Here is a 24,989-nt window from a genome sequence, read left to right as displayed (position 1 = left end):
ACCACACCGTGTCGTTTCCAATGGGAGGCTAGTGAGTGTGATAATACCACAGACATATAGAACAATGAGATAGTTATAAAACATATTTCGATATTATCTCCAGCAACATCTAAACCATTCCTCACACTGAAACTATCGGGGCATTATGCCACGTTCACTACCTAGTCGGGGAAATAGGAAACTCGGACATGTCCGAAGTGCTCATTGGTTGAACGCGGCACGTGTATTACTACAACTCGTTTGTAAGTCTGAAACGTGTCGTCGTTCCGACTGGCACTTGAACGTGGCATTAGGACCTCGGTATCCTGTAGTTCAATGTGTCGTAGGCAAGGACTGGTCGTAGAAGTGACAAGCTAACCATATGATGCTAGGCTAGTTAGCCTTGCCGTTTGGTATTGGTGAGAGGCTGTAGTCCGTGTGTGTAGCTGAAGCCAGCTAGCCAAAAGACATACAAGGAACAACGCTAGCAAGTCTGATCATTGCATGTGTTTATTTTCTTTGCATAAGGACACAACCCATGTTATCTAGGTCGCTGTCTTGCTAACGTCAACACACTCGGGGCAGTCAACAAGCAAGTAAAAAAACAAAACGGAACAAAAAGAGAGCGGTAGCTAGTCACCTAGGTGAACAGACCACACACGGCATTGAAGATGAATGGCTTAATGAAGAACGAGGGAATAGCGGGGACGGAGAGGTTCGCTAGCCCGGGGAAAGGCAGGGGACTACGGGCTGTGAAGCACTTCGCTGTCGGAGACCTCGTGTTTGCCTGTCCTGCCTATTCCTACGTCCTGACGGTGAATGAGAGAGGAGCGCACTGTGAATACTGCTTCACCAGGTATGGGACCTGGACAACTGTCTGAACACGACGTGTCTGGGTTTGTTTATATCATAGAAATGATATCTTTTAAAAGAGAAATGTTTGTGGTTCTATCAAGCTAGCTGGTCAACCTTATTCTGCATGAATAGGATATTTCTCTCTGTTGTCACCTTGATATACGGCTGTTACGTTGTCGATTTTACTACAGTAAGGTGTTCTCAAACCATACCAATAACGCTGTAGAAATAACTCGCATTGACTAGAAGTGGATGTCACTCCGAACCATGTGGGTTCAGCATGGCTTTTCAACAGCTGACAAAAACACACAGCTGTTTCTTCTGAGAAGGCCCATTCAGTAGCATGTCGCGTTCACGTACTAGTTGGAACTAGGAAACTCGGGCATTTCCGACTTGCTGACTGGTTGTAGTTATTTATACACGTGCCGCGTACAACGGATCATCAAGTCGGACGTTTCCGAGTTCCGACAAGTATGGGAACGCGGCATCAGGCTCAGCTGGATTGCTGATGCTGTGTATTTGCCATTGAGAGGGTTTGAAGCCTCCGGTCTGCCATATTGGCACTCCCTAACAGTCATTCATGAGAATGAATGGAATTCTACAGTCCAATTCAATGTTTAAAGGACAAAATGTACATGTATTTTTGTTGGGTCTTCCTTTCCTGTGGCGGTCCTCATGGGAGCCAGTTTCATCATAGAGCTCGATGGTTTTTGCAATGCCACTTGAGGAAACTTTCAGTTATTGGAAATGTGTGTATTGACTGACCTTCATGTCTTAAAGTAATAATGGACTGTCGTTTCTCTTTGCTTATTTGAGCTGTTCTTGCCATAATATGGACTTGGTCTTTTACCAAATAGGGTTATCTTCTGTATACCTCCCCTACCTTGTCACAACACAACTGATTGGCTCAAATGCATTAAAAATGAAAGAAATTTCATGAATACATTCCTGCTGGTTGAGAGAATTCCAAGAGTGCGCAAAGCTGGGCGGCTATTTTGAAGAATCTCAAATATTAAATATATTTTGATTTGTTTAACACTTTTTTTGTGTGTTTTTTTTGTTTGTTTTTGGTTACTACATGATTCCATATGTGTTATTTCATAGTTTTGATGTCTTCACTATTATTCTACAATGTAGAAAATAGTAAAAATAAAGAAAAACCCTTGAATGAGTTGGCATGTCTGAACGTTTGACTGGTAATGTTTATGGAATGTTTTCTGAAGAGGCATGCTCCTCAGCGACTCCCTCATTCATACCAAAGATTATCACATACACATGGTTAGCAGATGTTAATGTGAGAGTGTAGGGAAATGCTTGTGCTTCTAGTTCCCGGCACTGCAGCAATATCTAACATGTCATCTAACAATTCCACAACTACTACCTAATACACACACATCTAAGTAAAGGAATGCAATAAGAATATATACACATAAATATATGGATGAGCAATGACAGAGCGGCATAGGCAAGATGCAATAGATGGTATAAATACAGTATATACATATGAGATGAGTAATGTAAGATATGTAGACATTATTAAAGTGACTAGTGATCCATTTATTAAAGTGGCCTCTCGGTTAGTGACGGCTGTTTAACAGTCTGATGTCCTTGAGATAGAAGCTATTTTTCAATCTCTCGGTCCCAGCTTTGATGCACCTGTACTGACCTCGCCTTTTGGGTGGTAGCGGTGTGAACAGACAGTGGCTCGGGGGGGGGGGGGGGGGGGGGGGGGGGGTTTGTTGTCCTTGATTTTTTGTTTGTTTGACCTTCCTGTGACATCGGGTGCTGTAGGTGTCCTGGAGGGCAGGTAGTTTGCCCCCGGTGATGCGGTGTGCAGACCGCACCAGCCTCATAATATCACCACCCGTATAATATCTATTATAGTGACAAGATGACCTGAGCCATAGGACCATGCCCCAGGAATACCTGATATGATGACTCCTTGCTGTCCCCAATCCACCTGACTGTGCTGCTGCTCCAGTTTCAACTGTTCTGCCTTATTATTATTCAACCATGCTGGTCATTTATGAACATTTGAACATCTTGACCATGTTTTGTTATAATCTCCGACCCGGCACAGCCAGAAGAGGACTGGCCACCCCACATAGCCTGGTTCCTCTCTAGGTTTCTTCCTAGGTTTTGGCCTTTCTAGGGAGTTTTTCCTTGCCACCGTGCTTCTACACCTGCATTGCTTGCTGTTTGGGGTTTTAGGCTGGGTTTCTGTACAGCACTTTGAGATATCAGCTGATGTACGAAGGGCTATATAAATACATTTGATTTGATTTGATTTGAAGATAGCCGAGTGACCGCTCTAACAATGGAAATGCATGTCCTCAATTATTGAAGGCAGGTGAGATCGGGTATCGTTTTGGTATTTATTAGGGATCACACATTAGCTGCTGTCACGTAATTCGACACGCTCGGAGACCATACAAAAAAGGGTCTCATCTCACGCGGACAGATTTTGCACGGAGTAAGTCCATTCGCTTCGCCTCTTCCTCTCTGTTTGCACTCAGTTGAAGGATAAACACACACACAGTTTGCTTTCAGTTGGGTTTCCCAAAAGCATCGTAGCGATAAGATCATCTTAATTCCATTGAAACAAAATGGAGGAGCGAGACAGACATCTCTCTCTATTTTCTCTCCTCTTCTCTCTCTCTTTCAGCTATTTGAAGCTGCTGTACAAAACCGAAAGTGAAAGACATTAAAAAACAAAACTTTCTCTCTCTGACAGACACGCCCTCTCTGTCTCTCTGACAGACACGCCCTCTCTGTCTCTCTGACAGACACGCCCTCTCTGACTGACACGCCCTCTCTGGCTCTCTGACAGACACGCCCTCTCTGGCTCTCTGACAGACACGCCCTCTCTGACAGACACGCCCTCTCTGACAGACACGCCCTCTCTGACAGACACGCCCTCTCTGACAGACACGCCCTCTCTGACAGACACGCCCTCTCTGACAGACACGCCCTCTCTGACAGACACGCCCTCTCTGACAGACACGCCCTCTCTGACAGACACGCCCTCTCTGACAGACACGCCCTCTCTGACAGACACACGCCCTCTCTGACAGACACACGCCCTCTCTGACAGACACACGCCCTCTCTGACAGACACACGCCCTCTCTGACAGACACACGCCCTCTCTGACAGACACACGCCCTCTCTGACAGACACGCCCTCTCTGACAGACACGCCCTCTCTGACAGACACACGCCCTCTCTGACAGACACACGCCCTCTCTGACAGACACACGCCCTCTCTGACAGACACACGCCCTCTCTGACAGACACACGCCCTCTCTGTCTCTCTGACAGACACACGCCCTCTCTGTCTCTCTGACAGACACACGCCCTCTCTGTTTCTCAATTCAATTTAAGGGGCTTTATTGGCATGGGAAACATATGTTAACATTGCCAAAGCAAGTGAAATCGATAATAAACAAAAGTGAAGTAAGCAATAAAAAATTAACAAACATTACACTCACAAAATTTCCAAAAGAATAAAGACATTTCAAATGTCATACAGTCATTCAGTGTTGTAATGATGTGCAAATGGTTAAAAGTACAAAAAAGGAAAATAAGTAAACACACATGGGTTGATATTTTTTTTTATAATGGTGTTTGTTCTTCACTGGTTGACCTTTTCTTGTGGCAACAGGTCACAAATCATGCTGCTGTGATGGCACACTGTGGAATTTCACACAATAGATATGGGGATTGGATTTGTTTTTCAATTTATGTGTGGGTCTGTGTAATCTGAGGGAAATATGTGTCTCTAATATGGTCATACATTGGAAAGGAGGTTAGGAAGTGCAGCTCAGTTTCCACCTCATTTTGTGGGCAGTGAGCACATAGCCTGTCTTCTCTTGAGAGCCAGGTCTGCCTACGGTGACCTTTCTCAATAGCAAGGCTAAGCTCACTGTAGAACTGTGCAGGAGAGGATGGCAAATGTTTTACATGCTCCTAACCAACTGTGCTCTTTAGTTAGTTTTTTTTGCGTTGTTTGTAACTTATTTTTGTAACTGATTTTGTACATAATGTTGCTGCTACCGTCTCTTATGACCGAAAATAACGTCTGGACATCAGAACAGCGATTACTCGCCACGGACTGGAAGAAGAGTTTTCCTTTAACGAGTCCGACGCGAAGGATATACTGCTTTCTCGGGAACAGGCCCAAATCCCCGTCATTTCCTTGAAGAAAAGAATGAAGGCGGCGGAGGTCGGGCTCCCGTATAAGAATTCGTAGGCGAAAGAGTAAACCCCCACTTCTATCCGTTCTATTGGCTATCGTGAAATCATTGTAGGTCATTGATTTTATTTTCCAATCAAGATTATCCTGCCAACGGGACATTAATAACTGTAATCTTATGTTTCACCAAGTCGTGGCTGAACGACCACACGGATAATATACAGCTGGTGGGATTTGCACCGGCAGGACGGAGAAGCTACGTGTGGTAAGACGAGGGGTAGGGGTGTGTCTATTTGTCGATAACAGCTGGTGTGTTGTCTAATATTAAAGAAGTCTAGAGGTATTGCACGCCTGAGGTAGGCTACCTCATGATAAGCTGTAGACCACACTATCTACAAAGAGAGTTCTTATCTATATTATTCGTAGCAGTCTATTTACCACCACAGACCGACGCTGGCACTAAGACCACACTCAACAAACTGTATAAGGCCATAAGCAAACAAGAAAATGCTCATCCAGAAGTGGCGCTCCTAGTGGCCGGGGACTTTAATGCAGGGAAACTTAAATCCGTTTCACCTCATTTCTACCAGCTATGTTACATGTGCAACAAGAGGAGAAAAAAACTCTAGACCACCTTTACTTCACACACAGACATGTACAAAGCTCTCCCTCTATTTAAAACATTTGACCATAATTATATCCTCCTGATTCCTGCTTACAAGCAAAAATTAAAGCAGGAAGTACCAGTGACTCGCTCAATACGGAAGTGGTCAGATGACGCGGATGCTACGCTACAGGAATATTTTCCTAGCACAGACTGGAATATGTTCCGGGATTCAGCCAATGGCATTGAGGAGTATGCCACCTCAGTCATCGGCTTCATCAATAAGTGCATCAACGACGTCTTCCCCACTAGATTTAGAAACTTGTTTGAGGATTCTCTATAAAGGAGGGGCTCATGAGACCTGTTTTGAGTCAGTGGTCTGGCAGAGTGCCTTGGTCTCATGACGCGCGGTCCCGAGAGAGTTAGCTCTTGTTCCATTGCTTCTCTACAGACATAGGAATTCTCTGGTTGGAACATTTTTGAACATTTATGTTAACATCCTAAAGATTGATTCTATATTTAGTTTGACGGGTTTCTAAGGACTGTTATAACTTTTTTGAACTTTTCGTCCGACGTTCTGCTGGACCTGCACGCGCGTTTGGATTTGCTTACTAAACGCCCTAACAAAAGGATTTATTTGGACATAAAGGATGCACATTATCGAACAAATCCAGCATTTATTGTGAACCTGGGATTCCTGGGAGTGCATTCTGATGAAGATCATCAAAGGTAAGTGAATATTTCTAATGCTATTGTTGACTACCCAATATGGCGGATATCGCTTTGGCTTCTTTGTTGTCTGAACGCTGTTCTCAGATTATTGCGTGGTTTGCTTTTTCCGTAAAGTAAAAAAAATATCTGACACAGCAGTTGCATTAAGGAGAAGTATATCTCTAATTCCATGTAAAATAGTTGTATCTTCATCAATGGTTTTTGAGTATTTCTGTAATTTGATGGGGCTCTAAGCTAAATCATTGCATGTTTTAGAACTACTGAACATAACGCGCCAATGTAAAATTAGATTTTTTTTATATAAATATGCACTTTACCGAACAAAACATACATGTATTGTGTAACATGAAGTCCTATGAGTGTCATCTGATGAAGATCATCAAAGCTTAGTGATACATTTTTTTATCTCTTTGTACTTTTTGTGACTCCTCTCTTTGGCTAATATTAATTCCCATATATTCCCGTTAATTCCCATGGAAAGGTTCCACCTCTGAATATTCCCCAAAATGTGAAACCCTACAAGCAACACTGAACCATGCATGAAAGCACTAGCTGTGTGGTAAAACTCTCGGAAGCTGATGTGAGCTTTAAAGACCTTTAAACAGGTCATCATTCACAAAGCCTGACGGATTACCAGGATGTGTACTCAAAGCATGAGCGGAACAACTGGCAAGTGTCTTCACTGACCTTTTCAACCTCTCCCTGACTGAGTCTGTAATACCTACATGTTTCAAGCAGACCACCATAGTCCCTATGCCCAAGGAAGTGAAGGTAACCAGCCTAAATGATTACCGCCCCGTAGCACTCAGGTCAGTAGCCATGAAGTGATTTGAAAGGCTGGTCACGGCTCACATCAACAGCAACCTTCAGGATACCCTAGACCCACTCCAATTTGCGTACCGCCCCAAAAGATTCATAGTTGATGCAATTTCACTATACATTGCCCATTCCCACCTGGACAAAAGGAGCACCTATGTGAGAATGCTGTTCATTGACTACAGCTCAGCGTTCAACTTCATAGTGCCCACGAAGCTCATTACTAAGCTAAGGACCCTGGGACTAAACACCTCCCTCTGCAACTGGATCCTGGACCTCCTGACGGGCCGCTCCCAGGTGGTAAGGGTAGGCAACAACACGTCTGCCACGCTGATCCTTAACACTGGGGCCCCTCAGGGGTGTGTACTTAGTCCCCTTCTGTACTCCCTGTGTACCCACAACTGCGTGGCCAAACATAACTCCAACACCATTAAGTTTTCTGGTTTTCTGACGACACAACAGTGGTAGGCCTGATCACCGACAACGATGAGACAGCCTATAGGGAGGAGGTCAGAGTGTGTTGCCAGGACAACAACTTCTCTCTCAATGTGAGCAAGACAAAGGAGGTGATCGTCGACTACAGGAAAAGGCGGGCCGAACAGGCCCCCATTAACATCGATTGGGCTGTAGTGAAGTGGGTCGAGAGTTTCAAGTTCCTTGGTGTCTACATCAAGGACACGGTCCAAACACACCAAGATGGTCCTTAAGAAGGCATGACAACACCTTCTCCATCTCAGGAGACTGAAAAGATTTGACATGGGTCCCTAGATCCTCAGTAAGTTCTACAGCTGCACCATCGAGAGCATCCTGACCTGATGCATCACTGCCTGGTATGGCAACTGCTTGGCATCTGACCGCAAGCTGCTGCAGAGGGTAGTGCGTACGGCCCAGTGCATCACTGGGGCCAAGCTTCCTGTCATCCAGGACCTATATAATAGGGGGTGTCAGAGGAAAGACCCCAAAATTGGTAGAGACTCCAGTCATCCAAATCGTAGACTGTTTTCTCTGCTACTGCTGCACGGTAAGCGGTACCAGAGCACCAGGTCTTGGACCAAAAGGCTCCTTAACAGCTTCTACCCCCAAGCCATAAGACTCCTGAACAATTTAATCAAATGGCCACTGGACTATTTGCACTGACCCCCCCCCTCCATTTGTTTTGTACACTGCTGCTCCTCGCTGTTTATTATCTATGCATAGTCACTTCACCCCTACCTACATGTACAAATTACCTCGACTAACCGGTACCCCCCCACACTGACTCGGTACCGGTACCCCCCCACACTGACTCGGTACCGGTACCCCCCCACACTGACTCGGTACCGGTACCCTCCCACACTGACTCTGTACCGGTACCCCCCCCCACACTGACTCGGTACCGGTACCCCCCCCCACACTGACTCGGTACCGGTACCCCCCCCCCACACTGACTCGGTACCGGTACCCCCCCCCCCAATGACTCGGTACCGGTACCCCCCCCCCCCCCACAATGACTCGGTACCGGTACCCCCCCACACTGACTCGGTACCGGTACCCTCCCACACTGACTCTGTACCGGTACCCCCCCACACTGACTCTGTACCGGTACCCCCCACACTGACTCGGTACCGGTACCCCCCCCCCACAATGACTCGGTACCGGTACCCCCCCCCCCCCCCCCACAATGACTCGGTACCGGTACCCCCCCACACTGACTCTGTACCGGTACCCCCCCACACTGACTCTGTACCGGTACCCCCCCACACTGACTCTGTACCGGTACCCCCCCACACTGACTCTGTACCGGTACCCCCCCACACTGACTCTGTACCGGTACCCCCCCACACTGACTCTGTACCGGTACCCCCCCACACTGACTCTGTACCGGTACCCCCCCCCCACACTGACTCTGTACCGGTACCCCCCCCCACACTGACTCTGTACCGGTACCCCCCCCCACACTGACTCTGTACCGGTACCCCCCACACTGACTCTGTACCGGTACCCCCCCACACTGACTCTGTACCGGTACCCCCCACACTGACTCTGTACCGGTACCCCCCCACACTGACTCTGTACCGGTACCCCCCCACACTGACTCTGTACCGGTACCCCCCACACTGACTCGGTACCGGTACCCCCCCCCACAATGACTCGGTACCGGTACCCCCCCCCACAATGACTCGGTACCGGTACCCCCCCACACTGACTCGGTACCGGTACCCCCCCACACTGACTCTGTACCGGTACCCCCCCACACTGACTCTGTACCGGTACCCCCCCACACTGACTCTGTACCGGTACCCCCCCACACTGACTCTGTACCGGTACCCCCCCACACTGACTCTGTACCGGTACCCCCCCACACTGACTCTGTACCGGTACCCCCCCACACTGACTCTGTACCGGTACCACCCCACACTGACTCTGTACCGGTACCCCCTCCACATTGACTCTGTACCGGTACCCCCCCATGGAATTTGTATTTGTGGTCTTGGCAACTGGACCTTTTAGGAAAACCGTTATGTTTGTCTTACTGAGATTTACTGTCAGGCCCAGGTCTGACAGAATCTGTGCATAAGATCTAGGTGCTGCTGTAGGTCCTTCTTGGTTGGTGACAGAAGCACCAGATCATCAGCAAACAGTAGACATTTGACTTCAGATTCTAGTAGGGTGAGGCCGGGTGCTGCAGACTGTTCTAGTGCCTGCGCCAATTTGTTGATATATATGTTGAAGAGGATGGGGCTTAAGCTGCATCCCTGTCTCACCCCACGGCCCTGTGGAAAGAAATATGTGTGTGTGGTTTTTGCCAATTTTAACCACACACTTGTTGTACCCTGAAAGTACCCTGAAATCCCAATTCTCTTCAATGCTTCTCAACGAGGAAGATTTGGAATTGTTTAAGTTTCTGAATTTATTGGAATTATATTGACCCAGCCCTGGTCTTGTTTGGTCTGAAGGCTACAGGCTGAGACGGAGAGTGGAGCTGTTATAGTTTGTTGTGAGGCTGAGAGACCGGAGCGGAACCTGCTTTAGTTTGTTGTGAGGCTAAGAGACCGGAGCGGAACCTGCTTTAGTTTGTTGTGACACAACGTGAGGCTGAGAGACCGGAGCGGAACCTGCTTTAGTTTGTTGTGACACAACGTGAGGCTGAGAGACCGGAGCGGAACCTGCTTTAGTTTGTGACACACCGTGAGGCTGAGAGACCGGAGCGGAACCTGCTTTAGTTTGTTGTGACACAACGTGAGGCTGAGAGACCGGAGCGGAACCTGCTTTAGTTTGTTGTGAGGCTGAGAGACCGGAGCGGAACCTGCTTTAGTTTGTTGTGACACACCGTGAGGCTGAGAGACCGGAGCGGAACCTGCTTTAGTTTGTGACACACCGTGAGACTGAGAGACCGGAGCGGAACCTGCTTTAGTTTGTTGTGAGGCTGAGAGACCGGAGCGGAACCTGCTTTAGTTTGTTGTGACACAACGTGAGGCTGAGAGACCGGAGCGGAACCTGCTTTAGTTTGTGACACACCGTGAGGCTGAGAGACCGGAGCGGAACCTGCTTTAGTTTGTGACACACCGTGAGGCTGAGAGACCGGAGCGGAACCTGCTTTAGTTTGTTGTGACACACCGTGAGGCTGAGAGACCGGAGCGGAACCTGCTTTAGTTTGTTGTGACACACCGTGAGGCTGAGAGACCGGAGCGGAACCTGCTTTAGTTTGTTGTGACACACCGTGAGGCTGAGAGAGCGGAGCGGAACCTGCTTTAGTTTGTTGTGACACACCGTGAGGCTGAGAGACCGGAGCGGAACCTGCTTTAGTTTGTTTTGACACACCGTGAGGCTGAGAGACCGGAGCGGAACCTGCTTTAGTTTGTTGTGACACACCGTGAGGCTGAGAGACCGGAGCGGAACCTGCTTTAGTTTGTGACACACCGTGAGGCTGAGAGACCGGAGCGGAACCTGCTTTAGTTTGTTGTGAGGCTGAGAGACCGGAGCGGAACCTGCTTTAGTTTGTGACACACCGTGAGGCTGAGAGACCGGAGCGGAACCTGCTTTAGTTTGTGACACACCGTGAGGCTGAGAGACCGGAGCGGAACCTGCTTTAGTTTGTGACACACCGTGAGGCTGAGAGACCGGAGCGGAACCTGTTTTAGTTTGTTGTGACACACCGTGAGGCTGAGAGACCGGAGCGGAACCTGCTTTAGTTTGTGACACACGGTGAGGCTGAGAGAGCGGAGCGGAACCTGCTTTAGTTTGTTGTGACACACCGTGAGGCTGAGAGACCGGAGCAGAACCTGCTTTAGTTTGTGACACACCGTGAGGCTGAGAGAGCGGAGCGGAACCTGCTTTAGTTTGTTGTGACACACCGTGAGGCTGAGAGACCGGAGCGGAACCTGCTTTAGTTTGTTGTGACACACTGTGAGGCTGAGAGACCGGAGCGGAACCTGCTTTAGTTTGTTGTGACACACCGTGAGGCTGAGAGAGCGGAGCGGAACCTGCTTTAGTTTGTTGTGACACACCGTGAGGCTGAGAGACCAGAGCGGAACCTGCTTTAGTTTGTTGTGACACACCGTGAGGCTGAGAGAGCGGAGCGGAACCTGCTTTAGTTTGTGACACACCGTGAGGCTGAGAGACCGGAGCGGAACCTGCTTTAGTTTGTTGTGAGGCTGAGAGACCGGAGCGGAACCTGCTTTAGTTTGTGACACACCGTGAGGCTGAGAGAGCGGAGCGGAACCTGCTTTAGTTTGTGACACACCGTGAGGCTGAGAGACCGGAGCGGAACCTGCTTTAGTTTGTTGTGACACACCGTGAGGCTGAGAGACCGGAGCGGAACCTGTTTTAGTTTGTTGTTAGGCTGAGAGACCGGAGCGGAACCTGCTTTAGTTTGTTGTGACACACCGTGAGGCTGAGAGACCGGAGCGGAACCTGCTTTAGTTTGTGACACACCGTGAGGCTGAGAGACCGGAGCGGAACCTGCTTTAGTTTGTGACACACCGTGAGGCTGAGAGACCGGAGCGGAACCTGCTTTAGTTTGTGACACACCGTGAGACTGAGAGACCGGAGCGGAACCTGCTTTAGTTTGTGACACACCGTGAGGCAGAGAGACCGGAGCGGAACCTGCTTTAGTTTGTGACACACCGTGAGGCTGAGAGACCGGAGCGGAACCTGCTTTAGTTTGTGACACACCGTGAGGCTGAGAGACCGGAGCGGAACCTGCTTTAGTAGTGGCATTCCTGACTCTCTAGGACAGGCCTTTTTATATGTAGCCTACACACACGGACCCACACACCCCACAGCCTCACTTGTTTCTGGAGACATGCCCAGGACTATTTATATATTTATATATATATATAGAAAAGTGACCTTTCTTTGCACCATCTGCCCTTAAGAGAGATGGATGTGAACCCACACTTGAGTGTGTGTGTGTGTATGTGTGTGTGTTTGAGACAGCGAGAGCTTGGTGTGTAGGTAATATCTTACTATCCTTGATGTCTCGCTCATCTCAACTTTCAACAACAAGATTTGACAACATTCTCTCCTCTCTCTCTTCTTTCCTCTCTCTCTCTCTCCTCTTTCTCCTCTTCTTCTCTCCTTCCCCCCCATTCCTCTCTCTCCTCTCTCTCTCTGCAGGAAGGAAGGCCTCTCCAAATGTGGAAAGTGTAAACAAGCTTACTACTGTGAGATCGACTGCCAGGTATAGTGTGTTTGTGGTTACTATGCTTACTATATGACAGTGTGTAAATACTGTAATGTTGACCTTGTAACATCCCCAGGATATTCGGTAATTCAGGCACTGAAGACAATGGGTGCTATTTTCAAACCACACTGATCCTCTGAGAACCGAATGTTAGCAACGCTAACAAGTACATGTCAAATCCCATAGCAAATGCTAATGCTAGCGCATTATGATCCATTTTTATACAGTCTCTGACCTAAAATATTTGCAGGACTTCCCAGCTCATAAAGTAACAAAAAAAGGCTACTCACAGTTTGCTGCACGCCAAAAAAACAAACAAATATTAAACGGCAAAGCTCTTGATCCAGGAGGGGATTCTCTGCTGTTAACCAAGCGACGCTTGATTTAGCAAGAAGCTAAGTACTTAACTAGATAGCTAACTGGCTACAGAATTAGCAAACCTTAGCATTTAGCATATTTTAGACATTTTTAACGTAGTTAAAAAAAAAAGTGTTACAAACTTTGGTCCCATCCACGATCTCAGTTGTTTTAAGCTTTTTATTTTGTTACAGTCTACACACATTTAGTTTTTCCACAGTCCTTACATAGCAAGAATAGTCATTTGATATACATTATATCTGGTTAGATAGGACTGAAAACACATTGTAGCATGTATAAGTACTAACTATTATAGAACAGGAGGTTTTAATCCCACACCTTAGCTACTCTGTCCATGAAACAGGAACAGGAAACCGCCATCTTGTGTTTTCCATGTGCTGTATATTTGTATTTATTAACCTTTTTTTTTATTCGCATATCTACAGATTGTAAGATAAGGATAAATATTTTTACTAAAAAGTATTATTATATTGTTGTTTTGACTATGGCTTTTCAAATCTCCCAACAGTGGAGGGTTTATTTGAGATAAATGTTGTGATTTTTTTTTCAGCCATTCCTAAACCTGTGACCAGAAACAAGCTACGAAGGGACAATACCAAAATAAGTGGTCTAATGATTCTGTTTTTCCCGAAGCAAAATCTGCTGAGATGGTTGTATTCTCCCGTATACATAGCATTCTGTTTGTGGCTAGAAGTTTTGTATTTATATAGAAAAACAAGATTTTAAATCAAGATTTGTGTGTCAGTTTATAAACCATGTGCCACGGAATCGGCACATCAAATCTCTTCCCAACTATTTTGCCACCTGTATGGTGCCACTGTCAGCGTTTTGGTCCTCAAGTAAAACTTAGATTTTTTGTGTGCCAATTCTGATCAGTAATAAAGGTCAGACAAACAAGTGTCTTACCTTCTCCCCTTCCGCTTGTCTCCTCCATGTTTGCGTTAATGCTGCAATCAGTTGGTTGTAGTTTTGGATAGAGCAGACATTTTCATATATTTTTGTTAATGCCACGTGACTACTCCACCTTTCCTATTCATAATATCATTCACAAAGATAATTCATTTTTAAAACAATTTTATTACATACAAAAAAAATATATATATATATAAATTATTATTTTATTTATAAATTATTATTTTATTTATAAATTATTATTTTCTTTATAAATTATTATTTTATTTATAAATTATTATTAAATTATTTTTTAACATAATAATATTTGAATTAAATAAAACTAAATATTTGTTCAGTCTTTTCTGGAGGAAAAGTTTTTAGGGTTGTTTTTAGAAAGGCTAGTTTTTAGAAAGGGTTGTTTTTAGAAAGGCTCGTTTTTAGAAAGGGTCGTTTTTAGAAAGGCTCGTTTTTAGAAAGGGGGATATTAAAAAAACCAGAAGGTTCCGTATTCAATTAACTGAAAGTGAGAGGTTGTAATCTGGATAACATGTATTTTGCTTCCTCTTCTGAAATACCATTTTGGTGAATCATGGAATATTCCGTCATTTGTAACAAGTTTCTGTAGATTATTTCAGGTAGCATTTCTATGTTGAAGATTCAAAAATAAAAAAATTTGAATTAAAAAAAAAGTCAATATAATTTGCCTTCTTTTTTAAATAATATATTCTACTCGATCGTTCCAGAGTAAGTTCCTCCATTTATTTTTGTTTTTCCTTTTAACTTATTCTATATACAGACACATCTACAGGGCATCGGGAAAGTATTCAGATCCCTTTGACTTTCCCACATGATGACCAACCGCCCTGATTCGGTCTTATGTAGCAACATTTTCAATTTGTGATTTTTTTACATTGGATAAAAGTAAAGATTTACAGCTAGAAAATTGCGTATCATACACTGCAGTTGAGGAACAACAGGAAAATAATTCTGCTTTGAAAGTTGCTAAACTTCTAACCTCACTTTTGAGAGAAATTTGCCCCTGAATTGTTTTTTTTGGGGGTGGAGACCTCTTCTGTCTACACCCTTTCTTTCAGCATCGTTCACACCCTCATAAGCCTGAGCCCCACCCATCTCTTTAAGGGTTCACATATGTGGTAAACGCATACTGTATCAAATCTAGGTTCACTTGTCACCTGCAGACGATACAGAAGGGTGTACATGGGTAGCAATATCAAAAACAAAGTGTACAGATACAGAAATATTTAATCATTATTAGATGACGCTTAACCAACACACTTGGTCTACATTGATGGGTCATGTGAAGAACATGCTATAATCACCCCCTCAGCCACATCTAATTAAGTGGATGGGTCACTATGGTCTAGACATGTACACATGTTCATGACAAACAATAGATGGCCGTAATCACCGCCGGACACACCAGGTGGGTAATGTAAGTCTTTTGGGTAGGCGATAGAGCCTGCTAAATTCAGGGCATCAATGTTGTTGAGAAAAGTAGAAAAAACTTTTGTAGTTCTTGATGGCTAATGTTCTATCTTTTCAAAAAAGGTTGCGGTTGGCCCGGACTATCAACACATACTGAAGAGCTCACGTTAGACAGAGCAGACCAATCCAAACTCCTCTCCCAGCATGTCCAGCCCACTCATTATCTCAGCCAATCATGGCAAGCGAAGGTTCCCGACTTTTTCAGTGGCTAAACCAACTAGGCTCGTAATTTAATCATTTTATTCATATTTACAGATGAAATACAAAGTACATTCTGCAATGGTTATAAAAATAGCCTATGTTTTCGAAAGTAAACAATATTTCATTGAGACATTATTCAGACGTCTACAAAAACACAAATGGGAATCTTCTGCTCTACCGTTTTTTTAAAACTGCGCTCCGGATCGAATAGAGATAAAAATACTTGGAAGTCAATTTTTCTACTGTAAAGTGGGTTTGAATTCAATGAGAAGCTGGGACATTGTCGGGCCTTTAGGCTACTTCGTGGCTATGAAACCATCACAGTCAGAAAAAGAGGAGGAATTTATTCTGCAATGATTGTGGAAAATGAAATGGATTCCTTGGCTTATTTCAAACTATTTTAGAGTGCAAAAAATAAATGCTAGAAAATAGCTCTACTCACTAGTGGCGAATGTTCTCATCTTATTTACCTGTTGTAATGAATAAGCATGTGATAATTTTCACAAAACATTAGACTACTGCCTGCGTACGGTCTAAAGACCATAGAGCTAAACACTAAACATTAGACTACTGCCTGCGTACGGTCTAAAGACCATAGAGCTAAACACTAAACATTAGACTACTGCCTGCGTACGGTCTAAAGACCATAGAGCTAAACACAATTGCTCTCTTCAATATCACTTTTGATAAATGACAACTTTTTCCCTGAACTGGCATGTTTTGGAGTATATACATGTATATATTTTTTTAAGTACACAACGTTTATAAATGAGTCCCCAGGGAAGGTGTGTGTGTGTGTGTGTGTGTGTTCCAGAGAAATGGATCCCCCTAAGGAAAGGTCATAGTGAACCCACACAACCAGTGTAACACAACTACTAGGCTGCGTTCAACAGCGCTGGGCCTTCCTCTGAAAATAGAGCTGCGTTCAACAGCTCTGGGCCTTCCTCTGAAACTAGAGCTGCGTTCAACAGCGCTGGGCCTTCCTCTGAAACTAGAGCTGCGTTCAACAGCGCTGGGCCTTCCTCTGAAACTAGAGCTGCGTTCAACAGCGCTGGGCCTTCCTCTGAAACTAGAGCTGCGTTCAACAGCGCTGGGCCTTCCTCTGAAACTAGAGCTGCGTTCAACAGCGCTGGGCCTTCCTCTGAAACTAGAGCTGCGTTCAACAGCGCTGGGCCTTCCTCTGAAACTAGAGCTGCGTTCAACAGCGCTGGGCCTTCCTCTGAAACTAGAGCTGCGTTCAACAGCGCTGGGCCTTCCTCTGAAACTCGAGCTGCGTTCAACAGCTCTGAAAGTAGGAAGCTCTGGGCCTTCCTCTGAAAGTAGGAAGCTCTGGGCCTTCCTCTGAAAGTAGGAAGCTCTGGGCCTTCCTCTGAAAGTAGGAAGCTCTGGGCCTTCCTCTGAAAGTAGGAAGCTCTGGGCCTTCCTCTGAAAGTAGGAAGCTCTGGGCCTTCCTCTGAAAGTAGGAAGCTCTGGGCCTTCCTCTGTAGGACAGGGACTAGGCAACTCAGTTCCTGGAGTGCTGCAGGTTAACTGAACAAAAATATGAATGCAATATGCAACCATGTCAAAGATTTTACTGAGTTACAGTTCATATGAGGAAATCAGTCAATGGAAAGGGCCTAATTAATGTATATCTATGGATTTCACATGACTGGGAAATACAGAGATGCATCTTGTTGGTCACAGATACCTTAAAAGGTAGAGGCGTGGATCAGAAAACCAGTCAGTCTCTGGTGTGACCATTTGGTTCATGCAGCGTGACACATCTCCTACACATAGAGCTGATTGTGGCCTGTTGAATGTCCCAGTCCTCTTCAAAGGCTGTACGAAGTTGCTGGAAATTGGCGGGAACTGGAAAACGCTGTCCTACACATCAATCCAGAGCATCCCAAACATGCTCAATGGTTAACATCTGGTGAGTATGCAGGCCATGTAAGAACTGGGACATTTTAAGCTTCCAGGAATTGTGTAAAGATCCTTGTGACATGGGGCAGTGCATTATCATGCTGAAACATGAAGTGATGGCGGCGGATGAATGGCACGATAAAGGGCCTCAGGATCTCGTCACGGTATCTCTATGCATTCACATTGACATTGATAAAATGCAGTTGTGTTTGTTGTCCGTAGCTTAGACCTGCCCATACCATAACCCCATGACCACCATGGGGCACTCTGTTCACGACATTAACATCAGCAAACCGCTCCCCCACACGACTCCATCTTGCCGGGATTCATCCGTGAACTTTCACAGAATGCCAGTGGACATCGAAGGTGAGCATTTGCCAATTGAAGTCGGTTACGACACCAAACTGCAGTCAGATCAAGACCCTGGTGAGAACAACGAGCATACAGATGAGCTTGTGAAGAAGTTCTTTGGCTGTGCAAACCCAAAGTTTCATCAGCTGTCTGGGTGGCTGTTCTCTGACGATCCCACAGGTGAAGAAGCCAGATGTGGAGGTCCTGGGCTGGCGGGGTTACACGTGAGGTCGGTTGGACTTACTGCCAAATTCAAAACTTGAGACATCTGTGGCATTGTGTTGTGTGACAAAAGTGCACATTTGAGTGGCCTTTTATTGTCCCAGCACAAGGTGCACCTGTGCAATGATCATGCATCACTACTGTATCAACAATTAGTATAATCAACTGTCAATTACTATGTTTTCATTCTGAATAGTCGTTAGCTCTGGAGCTGCAAAAAACCCAAATGACTTCCAAGGCCACAAATAATTAATTAAATTGTTTTATTTACTAGACTAAGTTGAAAATGAGGTAGTTAAAAGATGCGATGCCAAGACCGGATACAACACAGCTATTGAGGCGAGAGGCTCTGCAGATCAATATGAATGGGCTTCTGGGAAATACATTCACAGGACCGCTGCAAATGATATGATCTTCTTCATAAAGAGATTGAATGGGAGAGGACTGTGTCGACACAGGCTTTCACAACCCTGAAACTATAAGAGATCACCAACCAGGAATAGACATGAAATAGGCTACCAATTAGCATCCGGTGTGGACGTTGCCGGGGATAGTAATTGATAGTGGGTTTGTAAATCAGACTTGCCATCTTACGATCCTCATTGACTTCCACCACTTTTACACAATCACAGCGCCACTTTCAGAGGAAATGAATAATGCACTAGGTGTATATTGACTTGTATGTCGGTTGTTGCCTCTCTCAGTTCTCAGTCCAGGAAAGTAATGTCTTTTTTTACAGCTTTTCCCTGCAGTGAATTCTTCCCTCTGATCCCCAGGATGGATTGTCAAAATGTCATTGGTTAGTCTTGAATGCTAACAGTGCATTCCACAAGATCTCCCCAGGGTGATGGGTGATACCGGTGGTCTGAGGCGGCCGTTGGGTTACCGGTGGTCTGAGGCGGCCGTTGGGTTACCGGTGGTCTGAGGCGGCCGTTGGGTTACCGGTGGTCTGAGGCGGCCGTTGGGTTACCGGTGGTCTGAGGCGGCCGTTGGGTTACCGGTTACTTGGCTTTAAAAATGCTTTTGGGAAACCTGACGCACCGCTCTCCAACCCTGTTCCTGGAGAGATACCCTCTTGTAGGTTTAAACCAGGGCTCTCCAACCCTGTTCCAGGAGAGATACCCTCCTGTAGCTTTAAACCAGGGCTCTCCAACCCTGTTCCTGGGGAGCTACCCTCCTGTAGGTTTAAACCAGGGCTCTCCAACCCTGTTCCAGGAGAGATACCCTCCTGTAGGTTTAAACCAGGGCTCTCCAACCCTGTTGCTGAGAGATACCCTCCTGTAGCTTTAAACCAGGGCTCTCCAACCCTGTTGCTGGAGAGATACCCTCCTGTAGCTTTAAACCAGGGCTCTCCAACCCTGTTCCTGGAGAGATACCCTCCTGTAGGTTTTCATTCCAACCTTAATCTAGTTCACCTGATCTGGTTGATTAGATGAACCAGGTTAGTTACAACTAGGTTTGGATTGTAAACCTACAGGAGGGTATCTCTCCAGGAACAGGGTTGGAGTTAACCTACAGGAGGGTAACTCCAGGAACAGGGTTGTAATGTATACCTACAGGAGGGTATCTCTCCAGGAACAAGTGTAGGGTAGGGGTTGTGGATTTGATTCCAGAGATAGGCCATATATACTGAAGAAGTCTGGATAACAACTTCTGCTAAAATAATAATAATTACAGCATTTAGGAATATGTGAATCAGACACATTGTTCTGGTGGTTGCCATGACGATCTTTCATGCCTCTGACTCTCTGTCAGAAACCGTTTTGAATAGATAGTAGTTTGTTTGCCAAGGCAAGTGGGGCACACATCAGATGGCTTGCCTGCAGACTTGTGTTCTGTGTCCTTGAGTAAAGCACATCTCTAATATGTTCTGTCTGCCTTCTTTACACACACCTGTAGAAGGGAGACTGGCCGATGCACAAGTTGGAGTGTACAGCCATGTGTTCCTATGGGGAGAACTGGTGTCCGTCAGAGACCGTCAGACTGGTGGCCAGGATCATCATGAAACAGGTGGGTGGGTCTGTATGTATGTGTGTGGGTTGGTGGGTGGGGTCTGTTGGTGGGTGGGGTCTGTTGGTGGGCGGGGTCTGTTGGTGGGCGGGTCTGTTGGTGGGCGGGTCTGTTGGTGGGCGGGTCTGTTGGTCTGTGTGTGGATGGGTCTGTGTGTGGATGGGTCTGTGTGTGGATGGGTGGGTTGGTGGATGGGTCTGTGTGTGGGTTGGTTGACGGATGGGTGGGTTGGTGGATGGGTGTGTGTGGATCAATTCCCCCTAAATGTGTTCTGCTTTGTCTGTGTCTTCACCAGAAAGTCACAACGGAACGGACACAGTCAGAGAGGCTGTTACTCCTCAGCGAGTTTGAAGCCCGTAAGTACACAGATTAGATACATAGTACTAAAACTCCCAAAAGGGTTTTCAGAAATCCTAGTTGGAAGATTCCCGGAATCATGGCGGGAATAAACAGGAATGCCGGAGTGCTCCAACTGGGATTTCTGGAAAACCAGGGAATTTGGGGGAAATTACCAGAATATTGCAACCCCACATAGGACATACAGTTGAAGTTGTAAGTTTACATACACTTTAGCCAAATACATTTAAACTCATTTTTTTCGCAATCCCTGACATTTAATCCTAGTAAAAATTCCCTGTTTTAGGTCAGTTAGGATCACCACTTTATTTTAAGAATGTGAAATGTCAGAATAATAGTAGAGAGAATTATTTATTTCAGCTTTTATTTCTTTCATCACATTCCCAGTGGGTCAGAAGTTTACATACACTCAATTAGTATTTAGTAGCATTGCCTTTAAATTGTTTAACTTGAGTCCAATGTTTCAGGTAACCTTCCACAAGCTTCCTACAATAAGTTGGGTGAATTTTGGCCCATTCCTCCTGACTGAGTTGGTGTAATTCAGTCAGGTTCCTATAGGATTGAGGTCAGGGCTTTGAATATGTGGATGAGCGATGGCCGAGCGGCATAGTCAAGGTGCAGTATATACATATATGAGTAGTGTCAGAAATGTCAACATTGTTAAAGTGGCCTGTGATTGGTTGGCAGCAGCCTCTCTGAGTTGGTGATTGCTGTTTGATGTGACCTGCAGTCGAACTAGAGCTGGTCACATGGTGTGACCTACAGGAGAACTAGAGCTGGTCACATGGTGTGACCTACAGGAGAACTAGAGCTGGTCACATGGTGTGACCTACAGTAGAACTAGAGCTGGTCACATAGTGTGACCTACAGGAGAACTATTAATAGATGATCTATAGTACAGGCTCACTGCCAAATGAGGAAGTGGAGAACACACACACACACACACTTGTATCCTGGCCTGTACATACTGAGAGAGGGGAGGATAGTCTGTGTGGGACTGGACCAACATGGAGGAGGCCTCTCCGTTCCTCTAGTCTAGGGAGGCCTCTCCGTTCCTCTAGTCTAGCTGTTCATAGAGGAGACCTCTCCGTTCCTCTAGTCTAGGGAGGCCTCTCCGTTCCTCTAGTCTAGGGAAGCCTCTCCGTTCCTCTAGTCTAGGGAAGCCTCTCCGTTCCTCTAGTCTAGGGAGGCCTCTCCGTTCCTCTAGTCTAGGGAGGCCTCTCCGTTCCTCTAGTCTAGGGAGGCCTCTCCGTTCCTCTAGTCTAGGGAGGCCTCTCCGTTCCTCTAGTCTAGCTGTTCATAGAGGAGGAGGTCTTTCGGGTTTCTGCACAGACAACAGGCTGCTGGCATATATCATGACCCCTCACACCTGTCACATTGCCTAGCAGGTGCACCTGCCTCCAGCCCCCCCCTTCCAAGAACGTATCCCCCCCCCTTCTGATCCACAGGGACTTTATGTCGACAGCAATGTAGTCGACAAGAGCCCAGCCAGATCTGGGTCCAGGCTAGTCTAGGTCTGACCTCATTGTGCCAACAAGAAAACATCTGACTCATATGTTGTGTTCTAGATGACTATAGTACACTGAACAAAAAATATAAACCAAACAATTGAAAATATTTTACTGATTTTTACAGTTCATATAAGGAAATCTGTTAATAATAATAAAAAAATTAAAAAATGAATTAGGACCTAATCTATGCGTTTCACATGACTGGCAATTCAGATATGCAGATGCTGTACCACAAAGAAAGAGAGAAAAAAAGTAGGGGAGTGGATCAGAAAACCAGTCAGGATCTGGTGTGACCACCATTTGCCTCATGCAGCGCGACACATCTCCTTCACACAGAGTTGATCAGGCTGTTGATTGTGGCCTGTTGGAATGTTGTCCCACTCCTCTTCATTGGCTGTGTGAAGTTGCTGGATGTTGGTGGGAACTGGAACACGCTGTCGTACACGTCGATCCAGAGCATCCCAAACATGCTCAATGGGTGACATGTCTGGTGAGTATGCAGGCCATGGAAGAACTGGGACATTTTCAGCTTCCAGGAATTGTCTACAGATCCTTGCGACATGGGGCCGTGCATTATCACGCTGAAACATGAAGTGATGGTGGTGGATGAATGGCACGACAATGGGCCTCAGGATCTCGTCATGCTGTCTCTGTGCATTCAAATTGCCATCGATAAAATGCAATTATGTTCATTGCCTGTAGCGTATGTCTGCCTATAGCATAACCCCATCTCCACCATGGGGCACTCTGTTCACAACGTCAGCAAACCTCTCACATAAACAACTCCACACACGCCGTCTGCCATCTGCCCGGTACCGTTGAAACCGGGATTAGTCCGTGATGAGCACACTTCTCCAACGTGCCAGTGGCCATCAGAGGTGAGCATTTACCCACTGAAGTCGGTTACAACGCTGAACTGTAGTCGGGTCGAGACCCTGGTGAGGACGACGAGCACACAGATGAGCTTCCCTGAGACGGTTCCTGACTATTTATGTAGAAATTCTTCGGTTGTGCAAACCTACAGTTTCGTCCAGGTGCCTGGTCGCAGTCGATCCCGCAGGTGAAGAAGCCGTATGTGGAGGTCCTGGGCATACATGAGGTCTACAGTTTTGAGGCCGGTTGGACATACTGCTAAATTGTCTAAAGTAACGTTTGGAGGCGGCTTATGGTAGAGAAATTATCAATAATGTCTCTGGCAACAGCTGTGGTGCACATTCCTGCGGTCAGCATGCCAATTGCACGTCCCCTATAAAAACTTGATACATATGTGGCTTTGTGTTGTGACACAACTGCACATTTTAAAGTGGCCTTTTATTGTCCCCAGCACAAGGTGCACCTGTGCAATCATGCTGTTTAATCAGTTTCTTGATAGGCCACACCTGTCAGGTGGATGGATTATTTTGACAAATGAGAAATGCTCACCAACAGGGATGTAAACGAATTTGTGCTCAACATTTGAGAGAAATAACATTTCTGGGATCTTTTATTTCAGCATGAACCATGGGACCAGCACTTTATGTTGAGTTTATATGTTGTTCAGTGTATGACCTGAAATGGGAAGATTAATGTTTCTCTGCCTCCTCCCCCTCCACCACCACCTCCTCTCCCCTTTCTCTCTCCTTCCCCTCCTCTCTCCTCCCCCTCCACTACCTCCTCTCTCCCCTTTCTCTCTCCTTCCCCTCCTCTCTCCTCCCCCTCCACCACCTCCTCTCTCCCCTTTCTCTCTCCTACCCCTCCTCTCTCCTCCCCCTCCACTACCTCCTCTCTCCCCTTTCTCTCTCCTTCCCCTCCTCTCTCCTCCCCCTCCACCACCACCTCCTCTCCCCTTTCTCTCTCCTTCCCCTCCTCTCTCCTCCCCCTCCACCACCACCTCCTCTCCCCTTTCTCTCTCCTTCCCCTCCTCTCTCCTCCCCCTCCACTACCTCCTCTCTCCCCTTTCTCTCTCCTACCCCTCCTCTCTCCTCCCCCTCCACTACCTCCTCTCTCCCCTTTCTCTCTCCTACCCCTCCTCTCTCCTCCCCCTCCACCACCACCTCTCTCCCCTTTCTCTCTCCTTCCCCTCCTCTCTCCTCCCCCTCCACCACCACCTCTCCACTTTCTCTCTCCTCCCTCTCCACCACCACCTCCTCTCCCCTTTCTCTCTCCTTCCCCTCCTCTCTCCTCCCCCTCCACCACCACCTCCTCTCCCCTTTCTCTCTCCTTCCCCTCCTCTCTCCTCCCCCTCCACCACCACCTCCTCTCCCCTTTCTCTCTCCTTCCCCTCCTCTCTCCTCCCCTCCACCACCTCCTCTCTCCCCTTTCGCTCTCCTACCACCCTCCTCTCTCCTCCCCCTCCACCACCTCCTCTCTCCCCTTTCTCTCTCCTACCCCTCCTCTCTCCTCCCCCTCCACTACCTCCTCTCTCCCTTTCTCTATCCTACCCCTCCTCTCTCCTCCCCCTCCACCACCTCCTCTCTCCCCTTTCTCTCTCCTACCCCTCCTCTCTCCTCCCCCTCCACCCCTTCTCTCTCCCCTCTCTCTCCTACCCCTCCTCTCTCCTCCCCTCCACTACCTCCTCTCTCCCCTTTCTCTCTCCTACCCCTCCTCTCTCCTCCCCCTCCACCACCACCTCCTCTCCCCTTTCTCCCCTTTCGCTCTCCACCACCACCTCTCTCCCTTTCTCTCTCCTACCCCTCCCTCTTTCCTCCCCCTCCACCACCACCTCCTCTCCCCTTTCTCTCTCCTTCCCCTCCACCACCCCCCCTCTCCCTTTCCCTCCACCACCCCCCTCTCTCTCTCCACCACCTCCTCTCTCCCCTTTCTCTCTCCTCT

General features: G+C 46.7%; 1 protein-coding gene across 1 annotated transcript in view; it reads left to right on the top strand.

Annotated features, from left to right (window-relative positions):
• Window positions 1-271: 271 nt before the first annotated feature.
• smyd2a (SET and MYND domain containing 2a) overlaps window positions 272-24,989 on the top strand; it is a 37,417-nt gene continuing 12,699 nt past the window's right edge. Inside the window, exons 1-4 of the mRNA XM_036962680.2 lie at window positions 272-835; window positions 12,777-12,840; window positions 20,200-20,310; window positions 20,606-20,666. Of these exons, the coding sequence (XP_036818575.1) occupies window positions 651-835; window positions 12,777-12,840; window positions 20,200-20,310; window positions 20,606-20,666 (421 nt within the window). The 5' untranslated portion in view covers window positions 272-650. The remainder of the gene's footprint in view (window positions 836-12,776; window positions 12,841-20,199; window positions 20,311-20,605; window positions 20,667-24,989) is intronic.

Source organism: Oncorhynchus mykiss, chromosome 25, assembly GCF_057628025.1.
Source record: "Oncorhynchus mykiss isolate SJ-2025 chromosome 25, ASM5762802v1, whole genome shotgun sequence".
In the NCBI taxonomy this organism is placed as follows: Eukaryota; Metazoa; Chordata; class Actinopteri; order Salmoniformes; family Salmonidae; genus Oncorhynchus; species Oncorhynchus mykiss.
Note: the sequence above shows the minus strand (reverse complement) of the source record. Positions and strands in the feature narration are given on the sequence as shown.